This window comes from Camelina sativa, chromosome 19, assembly GCF_000633955.1.
Source record: "Camelina sativa cultivar DH55 chromosome 19, Cs, whole genome shotgun sequence".
Classification (NCBI taxonomy): domain Eukaryota; kingdom Viridiplantae; phylum Streptophyta; class Magnoliopsida; order Brassicales; family Brassicaceae; genus Camelina; species Camelina sativa.
The window spans coordinates 7,300,163-7,320,835 of record NC_025703.1 but is presented as its reverse complement, the minus strand read 5'-3'; the positions used below and the strand labels follow the sequence as shown (position 1 = coordinate 7,320,835).

The window sequence follows — 20,673 nt, the reverse complement described above, 5'->3', positions numbered from 1 at the left end:
AAATAGCAAGAATTTTCCAGCTTACTTCTCCCAATTCCAGGCAATGAGCTTAAGCAACAAAGGGAAAAACTGCAGATACAATTTCTTGTATTAGACGGAGAAGATGGATATGTAAATCCGTATAGGTCAATTGACCAGAGCAAGCGTGTCTGTTGTGGCTTCATTGTTAAAGCGGTGGATAAGTAGCAATAGTGTACTGAATTCTAAAAAGATTTCGCACATTTTTAACAATTGGAAAGTATATGGACACAAAATAAGAAAGATGAAAGCAAACAGTTCTCTTACATATGTTGATGCACACAGGAATAACCAAAGAAATAAAGGTGTTTGCTAATTAAGAGAGTACTTTTCTCGATGCTGAAAGCTAAAAGCAAGTTTTTAGGATTTATATGGCTACTTTTCCTAATTTATATACCTGGGGGAGTAAGTTTGGGAAAGACGCTAAGAGCTTTCTCTTGTTCGCGATAAGGAATTCACAAGTTGCCTCTGCAACATCAGTATCTGAAAACTCACTGATAGTAGAAAACACATATGATCAGAATGAAGGAACAATGAAGCAATACACGACCAATATAAAACATAAAAAGCAAGTCCATACCGGCTAAGACACGAGCGGAAGAAAGTCCTCAAACTTGGGTCAGCATCGTGCAGTACCATATCCCCAAAATCAAGAAAAAACTGAAGAATGGCCTAAAACACAAAACACATAATCTTTGAATGCATCATACGCTAGAACCCAAAACCGTAGGGAAAAAAAAAACTCATTCTGAAACAAATTTGGTTGAAAATTTTCAGGGAGAGTAACAACATACTAGCAAGAGAAGGCCTTTGGACGACCCTGAATCGGACTGAGACAGTGAAGCAACCGAACGCTGGAAGACCTTATTGATTTGGGGATAAATTCTAGCCACAAGATCATCTGAGTTTTCCAATTTACAGAACCCATGTAGCTTCTTCACCTAATCCACACACATTCAAACAAAAACCTAAGCAAATGAATCCCTTTTGTTCATCTAAAACTAAATCATTTTTCTCGAGCTGAGTCTATAAGATTGCGTACTGATTGTAGTATAGATGGATCAGAAGCAGGATCCGTTGAATCCCGCGCGCTATTGCTTAGGATTCTCAGATAAAAATTCCAGTCTCCTTCTTGATCGGTCATTTTCTCAAGCTAAAACGAAATTCAAATGATGGATTGATGAAGATTGAAGAAGTTGGGGAAGCTATGGCCTTCTTCGGCTTCGTCGACTCCGAGTCCCGGGAATTGGAGAATTGGAGCTCAAACGACGACGTTTTCCAGAGATCTATATCCTTAAAACTGCATGCCATCTTTTGTTGTCCACATGTCTTCTACAAGTTTGAACAGTTTTAACTACGTCTCGTTTAATAGTAATATAAAACGGCCGACAGTCTATTAACTATTAAGCAAACCCTAGACGGGCTATGTTGTATAGTCTATTGGGCTGCGGCCTTTTAAAGCTTTACACGAACACACTACACAGGGTTGCGATGATACGAAAACGACTTGGGTTCTCCACGTTTTCAATAAAATTAACTACATGTCGGTTATAGCAGCAGAAGACGGCACGCATTTTTTTCTGGAAACCTCCTTCGTATTCCTCAGGCTCTCTCTTTCTCTCACACTCTTCTCCGTCTTCTAATTCTCCCTCCAAAACAAACCTCGGAAGAAGAAAATTGGAGCGAAGGAGCAATAAACATGGCGTCAGCGACCTCTTCCGACGGAATTGCCGGAAGGATTCAAAACGCGTCGCTGGTCCTTGTATCTGATAACAATTCCACGCTTGCCGTGAGTATTTTCTTTCGTTCAAACCACATTCACTTTTGTTATTCTTGCCCTTTTTTTTTTTTTGATGTATATATCGGTTTCTGGGTTTTGACTAGTTGGAAGTAAAACAAGGGATTTTGAATTTGGGGCAAAAGTATAGAGCCTAAGAAGAATCTGCTTTATATTTTGACTTTCGTTTGAATTGGTATATCCTACAACGTATTGCATCATAGTAGCCTGGTTATGTTTACTTCTCTTTCCAGGATATCCGCAAAGCTGTTACAGTGATGAAGAACATTGCTGTTCAATTGGAGAAAGAAAATCAAACTGATAAGGTTGGTTATTCAATTTTTAGTTTCTCTAATTAGCCCTATAAATTATTTGGTTTGTTCCTCACACTAACTTGAAGGGAACTACTTTGAATTTCGTCTATTGTGATGGTTTCTTGGCTAATTGTCAACTTGTTATCACATATATTTCAGCCAAACTCTTTCCTTGATGTATGTCTTTGCTTTTTTTCTTTCCTAAATGCTCTTTATACCTTGATATTATGGGTTCCACTAGGTTAAAGATCTTGAAAATTCCGTGGCTGAGCTATTGGACTTATATAGTGACTGTAATCACCGTTCTTCAGCAATTCAGTCTGTTGCTAATGGGTACCAACCTGGGGAACAGGTACTTCCATTATTCTTTCAGGTGTTACGTAATTGCTTATTAGGTTTAGCAGACTGATTCACTCTCATGACTGCAGTTAACGAATTTCCAAAAGTTGCTTGATGATGAATTCACAAAGCTCAAGGCTGCACCTTCTTCAGTGCCACAAAATGAACATTTGATGCGCCAGTTCAGGGAGGCAGTTTGGGTATGCGATTTTTTTTTTTTAACTTTCTACACCATTAGTTCCTCAGTTTTCTCTCTTTTTGTCAGAAAAGTATTGCTTATAAGTTCGATTGGTCTATACTCCGATTTCCATATAAGTTTCTTGTCAAATTTTTGCTGCAGAATGTTCATCACGCAGGTGAACCTATGCCTGGTGACGACGAAGAGGACATTGTCATGACCAGTACTCAGTGCCCTCTCCTAAATATGACTTGCCCCTTGAGCGGGAAGCCTGTCACTGAACTAGCAGATCCAGTTCGCAGGTACAATGAATGTGTATTGTCTTTCTCATTTTTTACCTTAACTCGGATGTCTTGTTTTGTTCGGATGATTTGCTTGTCCTCTCCTTTGCTTGATGTCTGTGTAGGATGTTCCTTAAAGCCATATTTACTCGATACTGATTTCTATATGTAATCATAAAACTTGAAATATTACTTTATTCTTTATGTAGCGTAGAAGTAATCACATTTTGTGCTGGATAGCTTACATGAATGATAGATGATTGATTGTGCGGTAAAATTGATACTGAGTCTTTCTGATCCTTCTCTGGCTGCAGTGTGGATTGCAGGCACGTCTATGAGAAAGCTGCAATCCTGCAGTACATAGTCAAAAATCCAAATTGTCCTGTTGCAGGTAAGATATAGTTCTTACTTACCTCGACCGAACTTATAGAGATTCCCTTGTTTTTTTCATGCTGATTTTTCCATCCCTATGACCACTTGAAATCCTCAGGATGCCGAGGTAAACTGCAGAATAGCAACAAAGTGTTTTGTGATGCAACGTTGAAGTTCGAAATCGAGGAGATGCGCTCGTTGAACAAACAATCTAATAGAGCCGAGGTGATTGAAGACTTCACAGAAGATGTCAATAAAGATTAGAGATTAAAGCATCTCTTAGACTGGGTTTTAGCCGCTGCAATTAAAACATCACAACTTTTGCTCTTCTTAGTCCATTCGGTATTTATTGTATCCAACGTGAATTCAGCTACTAAATTGTTTCCACTTTTGGATGTAAATATCTCTGAATTCAACTGCTCGTTTTGCCCAAGTATATATGTTCATCTCCTGTGGGCTAGTCTTGAAGTTCAGAATTTTCAATTTATAAACCATTATTTGGTCTAGTCGGTTTATCCTTAATTTTTCTTGGTACGGTTTGGCTGTGGTTAGTATTTGTGTGGATATAAATCAGTTTGGTTTTTTAAATTCAGTGTTGGTTCGATTTGGATTGGGTAAATTTGTAACAGACAGTTCAGTAGCTTTATGTTTTCCCCAGTCTCTGAATTAGGAAGCATCTTTTCATCTTTAATCGTCAAGCTACTCGACGAAAATGGCGTCCGCTTTCTCTGCATTTCGTGTTTCGATGTCGAGAATTAGTCCTTTCCGTGATAGCCGGTTCTCTTATCGCGCCACGTTTGCTTTAGCTCATACCAAACGAATCATGTGCAACTCTTCGCACTCTGTATCTTCATCTCCTTCTCCATCTGACATTTCTTCTTCTCCTTCACCTTCTCCTTCTACTTTTTCGTTGATGGAAACAAGTGCAATTGCGAGGTGGAGACCCATGTGTTTGTATTACACTCACGGGAAGTGCACAAAGGTAAAACACTTCGCCACTCGTAGTTCTTGTTTAAATTTTGTTTTTGCTACAGCCGAGTTAAATCCCATGTCTTTCTTAATTTCTGGTTGGTTCCTGCTTTGTGTGATAGTTTCTAAGACAAGCGCTTTGATGCGAAACTTCTATCAACTATGCAATGTCTGCAACTTGTTCGATGAAATGTCTGAGCGAGATTTGGAACTTGTTTATTGTTTGTGTCTCGAGATCGTTACTTTACTCGTTTGTTATATACATCTAAATAATTGTGAAACATGGCTGATGAAGTTTAACATTGGTGTCATCAGATGGATGATCCTGCCCATTTGGAGATTTTTAACCATGATTGTTCCAAGGAGCTTCCAGTGACTGCTGCTGATCTTGAGAGAAAGAAGTCACAAGAATTCAACTTTTTCTTGGTTATTGACTTGGAAGGAAAAGTTGAGATTCTTGAGTTTCCTGTTTTGATCGTAGATGCCAATACCATGGAAGTCGTAGACTTGTTCCACAGGTTATAACAGCTTCCAATCTTTAATGACATTACTCTTTTATTAATGGTCAAAGGGTCTTGGGGTGTTTGAATGGTTTAGTTTTGTGTCATTGGTGTAAGAACTTGTTAGTGCATAGTTAGACACAAGAACAGCTATTAAATTGATGTTCTTTAGGAGTTTTATTGCTCATAGCTAGATTTCACAAGTTGGTTTATTGTGTGTTCATTAAGAATTTTATTTCTCAATTTTACAATGTGGTTTATTATTTTTTCTTTGTTCTTGGTAAGGTTTGTAAGACCCACAAAAATGAGTGAGCAAGCAATTAACAAATACATCGAAGGCAAGTATGGGGAACTCGGTGTTGATCGGTATGCTAATTCTATTATACTTCCGGTTGTAGATTTAGATATGGCTACAGGCCTTCAATGCTTGTTATGTTTTAATTGCACTAACCTGATCCTTTATGCATATGTTGCCAAATGCTTTAGTTGATTAAGTTCTGCTGCCATAATTAGTAATAAATGGAATTGGTTTAAAGTCCACGGACTTCTCCAAACACCTTTTTCCTCTCTTGGATTCAGACTGTTGCATTAACTTTTTCAAAGTCAAATTGCAGTGTGTGGCATGACACAGCTATTCCATTTAAGGAAGTTGTTGAGGAGTTTGAAGCTTGGTTAGCTGAGCATTGCTTGTGGGCTAAAGATACAGATGGGGCTCTGAACAACGCAGCTTTTGTAACCTGGTGAGAATTAACATTTAGAGCCGAGCTTCCTATGTGAATTTTCTTGAGTTTGTCCATGTTTAGGATATTGATTAAGTTGATGTAATTAGTGGAAATTGGGACATCAAGACAAAGATTCCTGAACAATGCGTGGTGTCAAATATCAAGCTTCCGCCATATTTTATGGAATGGATCAATCTCAAAGACGTCTACTTGAATTTCTACGGCCGTGAGGTAACAACTTGGATAGATCTATATGCATCATCATCCTATTGTGTGTTACTATATAAACTCATCAGTAGTAGATGACATGACAGGCCAGAGGAATGGTGTCAATGATGAAGCAGTGTGGAATAAAGCTCATGGGAAGTCACCATCTGGGAATTGATGACACAAAGAACATCACGAGGGTGGTCCAACGGATGCTCTCGGATGGTGCAGTTCTTAAGATCACAGCTCGAAGAAGCAAATCCAATACAAGAAACGTCGAGTTTCTGTTCAAGAACAGGATCAAGTAAAGTTCTCAAGGATAAATGACAAACACAACAAGCTTTATGATCCATAAATTAGTTACTTAGTCGTCAAGTCGTTTGAGTATTATGCTGATAACTCTAAGAAGACAAGACACTGTGGTTAAGTCTAAACGTGATGTGGTTGAAAGGTTTTGTGGAGACTAGAATACTAAATTTCTTCATCTAAATTAACCGAAAGAACCGAACGCCCAGGCCAAGACTTTTTTCCCATTCCGCTCTTGTTGCTCTGCTTTTTTTTTGTTTTCTTTGGTTGTATTTATATGCCTTTTGCCGGTCTCACACGTGGCGCGAGGCTCCAAGCTTGCGGGTGGAGCTATTTTGGCTCTCTGCTAGCGTCCTTGATAGATAGATATATGTAGCAGGGAACTACGGTGATGATGTCCATTCCCATTCCCCTTACATGAAGAACACCGTGGAGGTGTTCGACACAGAAACACAAACTTGGGATCCTGATCCCATTCCTTGCAGCGAGATCAATGACTACCGATTTCTTTACTGCAGAAGCATATGGATTGACAGGAATTTACATGTGGCGGCACTTGCTGGAAAGGCCTTGGCTTACATATCTAAGGAAGATAGATGGGACACAGTTGAACCATGGATGGAGAATCAAATTTCTCCATCTTCTTATTGCAAGATAGAGAATGTTGTCTACTCTGCTTCTCAAAGAGAGCTCTTATGGTATGACACTGAGGTAAGTATGTGGAGAGATTTGAAGGGTTTGGTAGGACTACCTAAGCTCATTGGTGCTTCTTGTGTTAGATTGGCTGACTATGGCGGAAAGCTAGCTCTTTTATGGGACGATGAGCTGCCTAATGATCCTTTTACCGGCTTTCAGACGCTGATTTGGTGTTAGATTGGCAAAGCGTTTTTGCAAGCGTTATGTGTCAAACGCCCATGCTCAACGCCAATCAAAAATAATTTTATCCCTTTCACACGTGTTAAAGAAAATGATAACTGCTATAAAAAGTAAAGCGTTATGACGCTGGATTTGAGAGAGTTTGGGGTATTATTTTTAAATAATTATCACTTAAAATATATTAATTTTGAAACAAAAATATTCTGCTAAAAAAATATTTGACTTGAATCCAAATAATCAACAATATACTCGAATATGCTTTCAATATTCTTTTATGGAACATATATGGAGAGTTCGTAGATGATTTTTTTTTTCTTTCGTTATTTGTTTCTGAACAAGATGTTTTTTATAATTTTGTTTTTTAATAAAATTAGTCATAAATAAATTTGTTTCAAGCATTTTTATTTATTAAAAAAAAAATTAGGTCTTCCTCCCCACCCCAGCTTACAACTCCCTGCTCTCCGCCCTTGCTTCAGCTGCTTACCGTTGTTGCTCCCCTCTCTGCTTTGCCAATCTAGACTTTGGTGTGCAGTGATTTCAATTGAAAGGCACAAAAGTAGTAGTGAAATTTAGGGGAAAGTTGAGTGGTTTGATCATGTGCTTACAGTCCCTTTACATTATAGCTTTGTGAATGCTCTTGCTGCTACTGTTTGATAAGTGCTGTGTGAGAGTCACAAAGGCCTTCTTGAACGTGTGTCTTTTCTTTTGGTTATCTATATCATTTTGTTTATTTTGGTAATAGACCTCCGATGCCACATAAACGACGGGAGAAAAGAAACCTTAGAGATGGATGGAACACAAACCTTGGAGATGGATGGAACACTCGATGTGGAATTCAACGGGTTAATCAGGGGGAGAGTTACATGTGCTTATTGAACAAAAACGACCACCTCAACTACTAGTACAGGTTCAGCAACAAGCCACTGAAATAAACCATAGATAGCAAAAAAAAAAAAACCAATAATATATAAATTTAAAAGCCAAAGTTTACATGTATAATAATACCCATGAACGTGTGATTTAGGTTAGCCCAAATAAAAAATCCAATTAACAAATATAACGTAACGTTTTAATCTTCTTCATCGTCAACCTTATTCACGAGAGACACAAGAACCCTAAAGATTAGACTGCGGCTGATGATGACAGCGGTTGATTTCTATGGATCCAAAATGTACAAACGGCAATGGCGGATGCAAAAGTCATTTTTGTATGGGGCACAACCTTAAGGAACTGATATTTTTGTTGATTTTAACAGATATACCACACAACTTAGCTAAATGAGCATGGAGCACATTCCCCACCCTTCATAAGCCTAGATCCACGGTTAGCATGGAGCTCATCAAGTTCCTTAAGGTTGTGCCCCATACATGGAGCTCAACCTATTCTACCTAAGCTCATCAAGTTCCTTAAGGTTGAGCTCCAATGAGCATGGAGCTCATCAAGTTCCTTAAGGTTCCACGGTTAGCATGGAGCTCATCAAGCCTAGATCCACGGTTAGCATGGAGCTCATCAAGTTCATAATATGAGCTCTTAAGGTTGTGCACTAAGAAAATGAGCATGGAGCTCATCAAGTTATTCCCACGATTAAAAATATTTAAATGCACCATTAAAATCTGTCATCAATTGTCCAAAATATAGATCACTTCCTAAATAAACAAAAAACAAAATTAGCAAGCACTTTATTGCTTGGCTCATGCATGTTATGCTCAATTGTAAAACATTTTAACACAAAATCAATAAACTATGAGTCATATAAATTAAAACAAAAACTCGATCGATGAAACCAAATACAATTAGATATAAACGATCCTTCCTAACACATAGAGCATGTACCAAGCTTATTAGTAACCCAAACAAATAAAAATAAATTGATTTCAAAAATCTTTAAAAATATGACAACAAAATAAAATGCGGAAATATAAAAAAATAAGTACATGTAGTCAAACAAAAAAGGACTAAACAAAAGGTTTACCTTATTAATAACCCTGGTCACATTTTCATTTAAGTTTAAGCTTCTAATTTAATAATTAAAAAACATATTCAAAACTAAACCAAAAATATTTATTGACATAGATAACGACAACGTCATGCACATAAATAAATAAATAAAATATAAGATTAAAATTAAGAAAAACAGCAAAATATAGCCAAACAAATAAGAAAAATGTACAAAAAATCAACATCATGTAGGATATAAAAATAAATAGAAAACCATAACAAAAATTAATAATAGCAAATAACCCCGCATAACACGGGGTCTCCTCCCTAGTAATATTGAATAACACTGAATTAAAAGATGGATAACACAAACTTTGTAACATTAGTGTTTCTAGTAATACAAGTTTGATTGTTTCAATTAATTGAATTGAATGATAGTATTGAATAGCTAGGTCGTTTATAGTAGTACAGAATGAAGCCTAAGACAACGTCGCAAAGTATTATTGAACCTAGGTTCAAGGATCCATATCTGAAATCTCTATTTAATCTCTGACGGTTTTTGTTGTTGTGCATATCAGATCTAAATGAAACTCTGGAAGCCTCCAGAAATTGCTGGCTTACTGGGGTAGAGATCAACTTGATCTTGTCCAGGAGTGCTGCTCTCACTATAACTCCATACGTGCATAAAACTAATGTGAACCTCTACTCCATATGTTTGTAAATTCTCTATGATTGTAGAGATAGAGCCCAGTTTGGTTCACATTAGGTTTTATGTATCTATGAAATAGAACACCTCAAAAACTCATCTGACAACCTAATAACGGAAATGATTTCTAAATGTATATATAATTGCATATTAGATATATTTAAAATAAAAATTATATTTAAACATATATTATTCACACAAGTTTATCCTCTAAATATATTAGATAAAACTACAAAAAAATTAATAATATTGTATACTAATTTTGCAAATACTTTTTAATGTAAATAAAAATATATTTAGTAGTAGGAAAAGAAGATTTAAATTTTATTAGAAAGTATAAAGTAGTAAGAAAATAAATAAGACCGAAACACTATTGAACCAATCAGAAAGAATAATTAAAAACATATGGTAGACGGTAGACCATTTAATAAGGGAACGTTGGCTATGAAAAAAAAAAAAAAAAATACAACCAAAAGATTTTGAGGAGAATCGAACTCGTTTACCAATGGTGCCTGGGATGGGGCACACTGATACCAAATGAACTAGGAAAACAAGTTATACCACTGTCCATTTAGGGGCGGATCTAGAATTTTTTTTTGTATGGGGCACTTTTTATTTAATAGATATTGCAAAACTAGTAAATCAGTAAAACATATTATATCAGTTTTTAGTTTATCTAATGTACATATAATTTAAAGGTCTATGTTTGAGTTTGGTTTTTGTTATATTTTATGAAGTATCAAATAGATGAGTCATTAAGCTATTTTTAATTAAAATAAGTGAGCGAGGGCTGTGGAGGAAAAAAAAAACTAAAAAACTAGAAAGTAACGCATCGAACACCTCACCTAACATGATGCATGGGGTACTTCTCTACCAAATAAGCTACGAGAACTAATATAACAACTATACATTAAATTATTTTTAACAATCAGTGTGGGGCAACGTGCCACACTCCAACGCTACGTAGATCCCCGTGCCCACCCAATAACCACGTAGATTCGCCTCATAGTTTGACAGAGAGATTGACAGCTCGAACTCGAAGAAGATTTTTACTCCGACCAAAATTAATGTTTTGCAATATTTTTTTGTCTCACAATTGATGTTTTGTAAATTTTAAAAAGTAATCTTTAAAAATATTTAAAATCTTAAATTGTTATTAATTTAAAATTAAATAATATCTATTTAATCAAAAAAAATATATATTTAAATTTAATAATTATTATTTTTTTAAAATATGTAAAAGATTCACATATGTTTTTGTTTTAAGATAATTTATATTACACTTCGTTTTGTTTTATAAAGGATTAATTAATAGCACTGTGTTGGTTCCCTACATTTTCTCATCAAACTTCACTGTAGCTCTGCACTTGCTGACTGAGGAAGACTCTCATGTGAGTTTTGTATAAATTACAAACTCGAGTAATTGCTCATGTGATGTGCTTGAGTTTGTAAAAATACCACAAAGTCAATTTTGAGATTCGTGTTTCATTTGGACCAAGAACTGATGAATCCGAATCAGCGACAAAACCTTGTTAGTATCTTGCGAGTTTGCACAAGGAAGGGGCTTTCTAATCAAGGGAGTCAAGTTCACTGTTTTCTTCTCAAGTCCGGATCGGTGTCTAATTTGATTACGAGCAACTATCTTATCGATATGTACTGTAAATGCAGAGAACCGTCGATTGCTTATAAGGTGTTCGACAGTATGCCTGAGAGAAACGTTGTTTCATGGACGGCTCTAATGAGCGGACATGTACTTAACGGTGACCTTAAGGGAACCTTATCTCTATTCACAGAAATGGGGCGTCAGGGTATTTACCCAAACGAGTTCACTTTCTCGACGAATCTAAAAGTCTGTGGTTTGCTTAACGCACTTGACAAGGGTTTGCAGATCCATGGGTTTTGCTTGAAGATTGGTTTTGAAATGATGGTTGAGGTGGGGAATTCTTTACTTGACATGTATTCAAAATGTGGAAGAGTCGATGAAGCTGAGAAAGTGTTTCGTTTGATGGTAGATAGGAGTCTTATAAGCTGGAACGCGATGATAGCTGGATACGTACATGCAGGGTATGGTAGTAAAGCTTTGGCTACGTTTGGGATGATGCAAGAGGCAAAGATAAAGGTAAGTCCAGACGAGTTCACTTTGACTAGCTTGTTAAAGGCTTGCAGTAGCACTGGTATGATTCATGCAGGGAAACAGATACATGGTTTTCTAGTTAGGAGTGGGTTCCATTGTCCGAGTTCTGCAGCCATCACGGGTTCTCTTGTTGATTTGTATGTCAAGTGTGGAAATGTATATAGTGCTCGGAAAGCTTTTGATCAGATCAAGGAAAAGACTATGATCTCATGGAGTTCATTGATTCTTGGATATGCTCAAGAGGGTGACTTTGTGGAGGCGATGGGTTTGTTTAAGCAACTACAGGAGCTTAACTCTCGGATCGACAGTTTTGTTCTTTCTAGCATCGTTGGAGTCTTTGCTGATTTTGCCCTCTTGCAGCAAGGGAAGCAAATGCATGCACTTGTTGTTAAACTGCCATCTGGGTTAGAGACATCTGTTTCGAATTCAGTGGTGGACATGTATCTCAAGTGTGGATTAGTTGATGAGGCTGAGAAATGTTTTTCGGAAATGCAGTTGAGAGATGTCATCTCCTGGACTGTAATGATCACTGGCTACGGGAAGCACGGGCTTGGCCATAAAGCTGTTGATACTTTTAACAAAATGTTGAGACATAACATTGTCCCTGATGAGGTATGTTATTTAGCTGTACTCTCAGCTTGTAGCCATTCTGGTATGATCAGAGAAGGTGAAAAACTTTTTTCTAAGTTACTAGAGACACAGGGACTCAAATCTAGGGTAGAACACTATGGGTGTGTAGTTGATTTGTTAGGACGAGCTGGTCGTTTGAAGGAAGCTAAACATCTGATTGACACAATGCCGATTAAACCAAATGTCGGAATATGGCAAACACTTCTTAGCCGCTGTCAATTACATGGGGACATCGAATTAGGGAAAGAAGTGGGAAAGATTCTTTTGTGGATGGATGGAAAGAATCCTGCAAATTACGTGATGATGTCCAACCTTTATGGGCAAGCCGGTTACTGGAACGAACAAGGGAACACACGAGAGCTTGGGAGTATAAAAGGGTTGAAGAAAGAAGCTGGTATGAGCTGGGTCGAGATTGAGAGAGAGGTACATTTCTTCCGTAGTGGAGAGGATTCACATCCTCTGACACATATGATCCAAGAAACTTTGAAAGAAGTTGAAAGAAGATTAAGAGAAGAATTGGGATATGTTTACGGCCTGAAACATGAGCTGCATGATATAGACGATGAGTCGAAGGAGGAGAACCTTAGAGCTCACAGCGAAAAGCTAGCGATCGGTCTGGCATTGGCATCAGGCGGGTTAAACCAGAAAGGAAAGACAATAAGAGTGTTCAAGAACTTGAGGGTATGCGTAGATTGTCATGAGTTCATCAAGGCATTGTCTAAAATCACGAAAATAGCCTTTGTTGTGAGAGATGCTGTTCGGTTTCACAATTTTGAAGATGGTTGTTGTTCTTGTGGAGATTACTGGTGACCCTCAAGCTTGATTACTTCTGCTAAGCATACGCGCTGATACTGTATGTCATTAATTTGTTTTCTCCATCTATATTAACATTTTCACAACATTTTTCATAAGAAAGCTTGGAGTTCAGACTTATTTACAGATAATGTCATTCTAATTATAATTAATATAAAAAAATTAAAAAATAACACAGCTTCGTTGGCCGAAAATATAGAAAGTATAAGACATGGTTAACTTCTTCCTTCGACTTCGCATAATTTTCTGCAAATTTAACAATCAATTGCTATTACTTTGATATCAATCTCCAAAGATATCACACCTATAACATCCCTATATTCCTAAACATACGCAAGTTACATATAATTTTCTGCAAATTCAACAATCAATCATAATCAATTACTATTACTTTGATATCAATCTCCAAAGATATCCCACCTATAACATCCCGTATTCCTAAACATACGCAAATTATTGAACTTAATATTCTAATCCTATCAGCAAAAAAATCTAAACTTCCCAACAATATAAAATCCCGTATATTCTTTTTTTTTTTACGCAGTCTCAATTGCAAACTATATAAACACAGTCTCCCCAATGATAGAATCAAAACAAACAAAGCTAAATAAATCATTACCTAAAACAATGGCGGCTTCGTCCATACAAGACTACATGGAGAATCCAGGTGAAAGTCCTTCATAATTGGCGCCAGTATACAACTGCCACAGGAGAAACAGTTGAACTCATTTTGGCTGACGAGACTGTGAGTATCACTTTCATATATAATCTATGCTTTTCATCAGTTTCCCTTCCCCCACTATTTTATATTATATATTATAGGGAATGAAAATACACGGGTCCGTGAAAAAAGACTTTGTGAACCGTTATGTCAACCACCTTCCCATTGGCTCATGGAGGTTCATCGAGACCTTTTCACTCACTCATGCGGTTGGCCAGTTCCGTCCGACCACTCATTTGTACAAACTTAGTTTTGTCAATGGGACCTATGTTGTTGTTAGTGATCCTAAGTCCAACTCAAACTTCCTAAGCTTGATAAAGTTTGCAAGAGTTGAGGATCCAGAGCTTAACACTAACATGTTGATTGGTAATTGTTATTGATTTGTTATTATATTCTTAAAGTATGGACGATTTAAAAACATTAACTTCCTCTAATGGTTTCTATATGTGGTACAAAATTTGCAGATGTGATCGGTCAAGTGGTGAACATTGCTGATATGGAGACAGTTGAAGTTAATAACAAGCCAATGCATAAACTCGTGTTTGAGATGCGGGACGAAAGATTACATTTGTCTATAAAATTCTAAGCCTTTATTCAAAAAAACATGAACAAAAATCAGATTTTGATTGATAGGGACGAGAGGGTATCATGTACCTTGTGGGGCTCATTCGCTGACAAAGTATTTGGAGCCTGCCAGGCATCAAATGATGTCATTGTGGTTTGCGTCCTCCGCTTTGTGAAAGTGAAAACATACAAAGGTAATATCCGGCTCCCACCTTCCTAAAAAAAAATACAAATGAAAATATAGATGAATTTATATCAAATATTTTTAAAAATATGTAACAGGAAGTAGATATCTGTCTAATTCTTGTGATGCATCACAAGTACATCTCAACCCTGCTTGGATAGAAGTTGACAATTTCATCAAATTGTAAGTACTTATATTGTTAAACTAAAACTGATATATGATAAAACTTTAACGGACCTATAACACTTTGCATCTGATGTCATACAACCTTTCAAATGATGGTTTGTCTCTCTCTTTCCGTGAATCTGTCCCAAAGTTGCAGATGGTGGCTGTCAAATCAGAAGACACCAATCAATATCCAAGGAAAACCATCGCGTTACTTATCGATCCAGTTGAGGTTTGTATCTATGTTTACATATTGAAAAAATCATTTATATATGAATCAACCAATCGAACTAAGAAATTACATTTGAATGCTATATCACTAATTTCAGGTCGGGAAAGTAAGGGTAATGAGCACCATCTACGCAATTGATACCGACTGGACTTGGTATTATTTTAGTTGTCGGTCCTGTAATAAAAAAGTGACTCATATACGCACTGGATTTGGTGGAGTTGAGAGTAAGCCACAAAAACCAAAGTTTTGGTGTGATGTTTGCAGGTCAGCTGTGACCAATGTCATTCCAAGGTAAGATTGTAAACATAGGAACCGCGGATATATATTTTAACTTTCTAGATTTTAGTTTACAATTCCTTATGTTTCTGGCATTGCAGATACATGATTTACGTTAAAGTCATGGACAATACTGCAGAGACCAAATTTCTGTTATTTGACAGTATTGCTTTTGAGGTTATTGGAGAATCTGCAGCTTCTATTCTTGGTGGTTCATTGGATGAGGTAATCAACATGTTCATAATCTATACACATTCTATTCATACTACTTTTTAATTGAAATCTAAATTATTCTTGCTTTAAGATTACAAATCCTGAAGATTTACCTGACGCTATCAAGAACGTCATTGGCAAAACATTTGTCTTTTTGGTTTGTGTGGAACGAGAAAACATTTGGAAAGGATTCCTACAGAAGTCAAGGCCAATCGCTAGAGAAGGTGGGACTTTATTTGCCAAAACCTATGTTCTCCCATGGTCAGCTATATGTTGCTTTATCTAGGGTTACTTCTAAGAAGGGATTGAAGATTTTGATTGTCAACAAAGAAGGCAAGATAGAAAGACAGACCACTAATGTGGTTTTCAAAGAGGTGTTTCAGAATTTGGAATAATAAAGAAGTATATGGATGGTGAAATAAATATTTATATTTTTGTAGATGGCTAATTTGGAAGGAGGTTAGCTGAAGATACTGGGTTGATTTTTTTTTTTTGCTTATTTACCATCGTAACTCTTGCCACAAAAACTTTTTATTGTTCAGTGTAGTTTTATGCCAGAAATTGAAAACTTAGTATTAAGTTTAAACTACTTCATTCTGACTTCGTAATTTTAAGTCGCCAATAGCATAAACTAAGCATCTTAAAAATAAGAACATCTCACAGCAAATTCGAATGGGGAATATGACTAAGTTTAAAAGTGATCATGAAAAACAATATTGTTGGACCCTAATTACTATTTAATTTGACACATAACAAAATCGCAAATTCAATACGATAAAAATTTAAATACGTATTGTGTTCTGAATATTATTTCATGCATCAGACAATATATATCAGTAATATCTATCTATAAACATACCTCTTAATCTGGTGTGAATTGGTGTGTAGAAACAAGTCCCGTAGATGATGCGTTTTCATTACCATGTTGTCTTTGAATTTAACCTACACAACAAATATTTTTTTGAAAGTAAGTTTTAACATATATAAAGTAGAATGATCAGATTCATTTTATTAGAAAGACTGGAATAGATTCTTATCTTCTCTTGCCAAACTTCTACATACTCCTTCATTGATATTCAGATCGAAAACCTGAACAGAGACATATGAAGCGCCTATTATTATACTCATTAGGAACATTATAAGGCTGCTACTATAATGGATCATACTAAACTAGAAATTTGCTGTAATATTTTTTTTTTTTTTTGGAAACCAAACTGATCTTAATACATCTAAAAAGGAAAAAAGAAAAAGAAAAAAAAAGCTTTTATCTTACACTATAATATTCTCTGTTAATGAGGATCGACATATACAACCTGCAAATTAGACAAAAACATACCCCTTTATCTGGTCTGAATTGGTGTTTAGAAACAAGTCCCGTAGATGATTAGTTTTCATTAACATGTTGTCTTTGAATTTAACCTACACAACAAATATGTAAAAGTAATTTTTATCATATATAAAGTAATGTTTATCAGATTCAATTCATAAGAAAGACTGGAGTGGATTCTTATCTTCTCTGACAAAACTTCTATATGATTCCATCATTGATATTCAGGTCCAACCTGAACAGCGACATATTAATCTACTTTGAATATACTCAAATAAAGAACATTATAAACTGTTACTATAGATGGTCATACTAAACTTCTACTTTATAAGGTATGTTTTTTTAGTTTGGAAATAAAAGAGAAATAAAAAGGAAAATTCACGTATCTTACACTATAGACGATTATTTATTTGAGTTTCAGGAACTCTGTAAATGAAAATCGACATATAAAACCTGCAAATTAGACAAAGATCCGTCAGTTTTACAGAAGTTTTTGAATAAAACACAGAACGCAGTTGGAGTAATAAGAATGTCATTTAGAACTATCAAATTTCTTAGTTAAACAATATCCAATCCTACCTAAGCAAAATTCCCAAAACCCGATTGTAGAAAACAGAAAATTGATTGGATCAAATTTCATAGTAGCAAACCGAAAGACTAAAAATCAAACCCCAAGATTCATGGTACAATTTTGGATGAAGAAATACCTTCGTGACTTTATAATTCTGGAGATTATGAGATCTAAAACTGGACAACTTCCATCTCATCGCACGCTGTATGAACTTTAATCGTTTCAGAGGAAATAAAACGGTGGATTTCGAAGGACATCCGGACAGACAAAAAAAGATCCGGATATGTTCTTCATATCCAACAAAAACGATACAGACAAAAACGAGTGAGAGAGAGTGAGAGAATCAGCGTATTATTTTTGTTAAAAACTGGGCCACACAATTTTAGAATCAGTAATATTTGATGGTCAATCAGTCTTCTTTTTAATGGGCCTCTACAGACCCAATGTGATTTTTTTTTCTTTTTAAAAAGGATGTACAAGTAATACGTTAAGTTATAAAAACATAGATTTTATACACTAACATTAATAGGAAACATTGTTGGTCTGATGCAAACAAGTGTCTAGAATTGTAGACCTTCTACACGAATCAAAATTAAAATTAAAATTATACAGTCATTATACATAAACACCAAGACCAAGAAACTGTATGTCTCAAATTAACAAATTTTACTAATTTCAAGATTATACATTATACAATCTTACATTTTATAATTTTTAAGACTTAACCCATTTTTAAATTAATTCATCATAAAACCGGCTCGCAATATACCGGATTAAAATCTAGTTTATAGAAATAATGTAACTGCCGGTTTGTGTAATACTACAATTGTTAATATATTTTTATCCATTTTTTTTGGTTTTCTGTATATATATAAGATATGTAGTAGAGAGAAAGCCCTAGTTATATTTTTTTTGCGAGACGGCGTGTGTCTGAAGTTGGAAGAATGAGTAAGAGGATATGCGATCTTCCACCGGAAGTGGTAGGGGACAAGATACTCGCCAAGGTTCCTATAACATCTTTGGCAGCAGTGCGATCCACTAGCAAATTATGGCACGCGTTATCCAAAGATTGGATTGTGGGTAAAGCAGCAGCATCAAGGCAGAATTTTTTGGGGTTCATGACGATGGATTCCAAGGTTTGTTCAGTCAGATTCCATCTCCGCCGCAAGGAAGAAGAAGACTCGGTTGATTTATCTATAAAGCAGGTAGCTTTACTTGATCAAGTCGAGGTATCTACAGTATTTCACTGCGGCGGCTTATTGTTATGCGTCCTCAAGGACAACTCGAGGCTCTTGGCGTGGAACCCTTATTTGGGGCAAACAAGGTGGATAGGACCCAATACAAGTTTCCACAGACTAGACAGGTATGCTCTGGGATACGACATCGACCGTAACCACCACAAAATCTTGAGGTTTGTGGATAATTGCATCCATTCAATACACTATTTCGGGTTCGAGATCTATGACTTTGGGTCTAATTCATGGAGGGTTCTAGACGTCAGACCCGACTGGGAGGTAGAATTCTATCAGCGTGGCGTGTCTTTGAAGGGAAATGCTTAGAAGGATGGGCTTGACTTTTTTGCTCCCGTACTAAGAGAATCCAGCGGTGAAATGGAGGAGGACGAAGTTGCAGATTTCTTACTCTGTTTTGATTTTACAACAGAGAGATTTGGCCCGCGTCTGCCTATTCCGTTTCACTCTTATATTGAAGATACTGTGACCCTCTCATGTGTTAGAGAAGAACAGCTCGCCCTGCTATTTCAGCGGGGTGGAGACTCAATTGAAACATTGGAGATTTGGCTTACCACTAAGATTGATCCTAGTGCTGTGTCTTGGAGCAAGTTTTTTAATGTGGATATGAGACCACTACTCACTGATGCTGTTTGGTTTGACCATAATTCTGGGAGCTTCTTCATTGACGAGAAAGAGAAAGTCGCCGTGGTTTTCGAATTAGACGGATCTCTTCCCTCCGAGACTCCCCGGTATCACACTGCTTTTATCATTGGAGACGACGGTTTCTTCAAAACTGTGAGTCTGGGAGAAGCTCCCAATGTCTATGTCGGGGAACCTGGCCTTTTCGGATATATTCCGAAAATATTTGTTCCCCCCCTTGTGTGCTCCTCTTCTTATCTCCCAAGCTTAGTGCAAATCAACCACCAACCGCGCAAAAGGAAAGAAAGAGATGAGCAAATCTAACTGCTAGTCAATCATCATCTTCATTAATACCGTTGTATGCTCTGAATTAATTAATCCAAAATAGTTTGCTCTGTATAAAATGTTTATAAGATTCCAGCCACATTTATTATCGTAATAACTAATAAGGATTTCGGCTTTTTCATGTTTCTATTTTTTTTGGTAAGACAAAGGGAGACAAGCCTCCCGTAAAAAAGAAAAGAAAGTTACGAACAAATCCATCGAGAGGTCGCCTCCCCACGCGCATCTTCCATCGAGAGGTCGCCTCCCCACGCGCATCTTCCATCATGAGAGAGAGAGAAGAGCTTTCGGACAGGTATCGAACAACTTCAAGCCTGATTGATGAGTAAAAGCATAATTAGCTAAACCGTTGGCAAGACGATTAGCCTCCCTATAAACGTGTGTAACCCGGACTGACCAATCTTTTGATAAAAAGTCATAGCACATACGTACTAGGAATGACAAAGGATGAGTATCAGGAATCCCTGTCTTGAAAAAACCTACTACCAACTCTTGGTCTATATGTGATCATTTTTGTATTATCAGCTCTGATTATCGGTGAAAAGTAGTTGTCAGATGAAATCATGAAAGAATCTTTCAAGTTTACTTATTGTCAGCCTTCTCTAGCTAGTTTTCTTTTCCTAAGTCCACACAACAAGTATCATATTTGACCAAGACACACGTCTTATACGCTAGTCAAGTTAGAATACAATAGAGATTTTGAGTATTCGAGAAGATTAGTCTCTCTCTTACTTTAAGACAAGCATACGGAAGAAGAAAATGTGATGTGGTGAGAAGGTTTTGCAGATTTAGAGGTCTAAAGTTGATAAGAGCGAGCTCTCCCATTTTCTTCTGTATATTTATGAGGTTTACATGCGTAAAAATGGAATTGGTTGGCGTCAACTGTTGGTACGAAAATATGGGAAAATAGCACCCCAATAAAAATAAAAAAAAAAGAGGCCCACGACTAAGCCCAATTTCGGCCTTAAGAGCTGCGTGTGTTAAGTCAAACATAACTCGAATCTTATTGGTTCTTGAGAAATCGACGGTTTGGTTTACTGGGCATCACGTGACTGAGATTCAATCGCTTCAAATGAGCGTGACTCATATTTTACATCAATTCTCCCATTTTCTAGTATTTTTTTTTT

General features: G+C 36.5%; 7 protein-coding genes across 8 annotated transcripts in view; 6 read left to right on the top strand and 1 right to left on the bottom strand.

Annotated features, from left to right (window-relative positions):
- The window catches only part of LOC104765338 (AP-5 complex subunit zeta-1-like), a 4,667-nt gene extending 3,312 nt beyond the window's left edge, over window positions 1-1,355 (bottom strand). Inside the window, exons 1-5 of the mRNA XM_010489032.2 lie at window positions 1,061-1,355; window positions 813-959; window positions 599-690; window positions 416-512; window positions 26-69 (exon numbers count right to left, since the gene is read on the bottom strand). Coding sequence (XP_010487334.1) covers window positions 26-69; window positions 416-512; window positions 599-690; window positions 813-959; window positions 1,061-1,162 — 482 coding nt within the window. The 5' untranslated portion in view covers window positions 1,163-1,355. The remainder of the gene's footprint in view (window positions 1-25; window positions 70-415; window positions 513-598; window positions 691-812; window positions 960-1,060) is intronic.
- On the top strand, window positions 1,612-3,785 carry LOC104765337 (E3 SUMO-protein ligase MMS21-like). The gene is made up of 7 exons (XM_010489031.2): window positions 1,612-1,807; window positions 2,050-2,121; window positions 2,351-2,461; window positions 2,538-2,648; window positions 2,789-2,928; window positions 3,222-3,298; window positions 3,398-3,785. Exons 1-7 carry the CDS (start codon window positions 1,718-1,720, stop codon window positions 3,541-3,543), a joined length of 747 nt encoding a protein of 248 aa, XP_010487333.1. The 5' UTR covers window positions 1,612-1,717; the 3' UTR covers window positions 3,544-3,785.
- Window positions 3,877-6,197, top strand: LOC104765336 (uncharacterized exonuclease domain-containing protein At3g15140). Of its 2 annotated transcripts, none has more exons than XM_010489029.2 (6): window positions 3,877-4,261; window positions 4,564-4,766; window positions 5,034-5,114; window positions 5,363-5,488; window positions 5,578-5,701; window positions 5,785-6,197. In XM_010489029.2, exons 1-6 carry the CDS (start codon window positions 3,992-3,994, stop codon window positions 5,983-5,985), a joined length of 1,005 nt encoding a protein of 334 aa, XP_010487331.1. In that variant the 5' UTR covers window positions 3,877-3,991; the 3' UTR covers window positions 5,986-6,197. The 2 variants fall into 2 exon arrangements, with proteins under 2 accessions (XP_010487331.1, XP_010487332.1); XM_010489030.1 differs by having other exon boundaries at window positions 5,773-5,864.
- On the top strand, window positions 6,401-6,856 carry LOC104767522 (F-box/kelch-repeat protein At5g51250-like). The gene has a single exon (XM_010491536.1). The coding sequence runs from the start codon at window positions 6,401-6,403 to the stop codon at window positions 6,854-6,856; it is 456 nt and encodes a 151-aa protein (XP_010489838.1).
- LOC104765334 (putative pentatricopeptide repeat-containing protein At3g15130) lies at window positions 10,810-13,328 on the top strand. The gene has a single exon (XM_010489027.2). The coding sequence runs from the start codon at window positions 11,008-11,010 to the stop codon at window positions 13,075-13,077; it is 2,070 nt and encodes a 689-aa protein (XP_010487329.1). The 5' UTR covers window positions 10,810-11,007; the 3' UTR covers window positions 13,078-13,328.
- On the top strand, window positions 18,254-19,656 carry LOC104765333 (F-box/kelch-repeat protein At1g24800-like). The gene has a single exon (XM_019241098.1). The coding sequence runs from the start codon at window positions 18,944-18,946 to the stop codon at window positions 19,526-19,528; it is 585 nt and encodes a 194-aa protein (XP_019096643.1). The 5' UTR covers window positions 18,254-18,943; the 3' UTR covers window positions 19,529-19,656.
- On the top strand, window positions 18,278-18,892 carry LOC109130792 (F-box/kelch-repeat protein At1g24800-like). Its single transcript, XM_019240828.1, has one exon. The coding sequence runs from the start codon at window positions 18,278-18,280 to the stop codon at window positions 18,890-18,892; it is 615 nt and encodes a 204-aa protein (XP_019096373.1).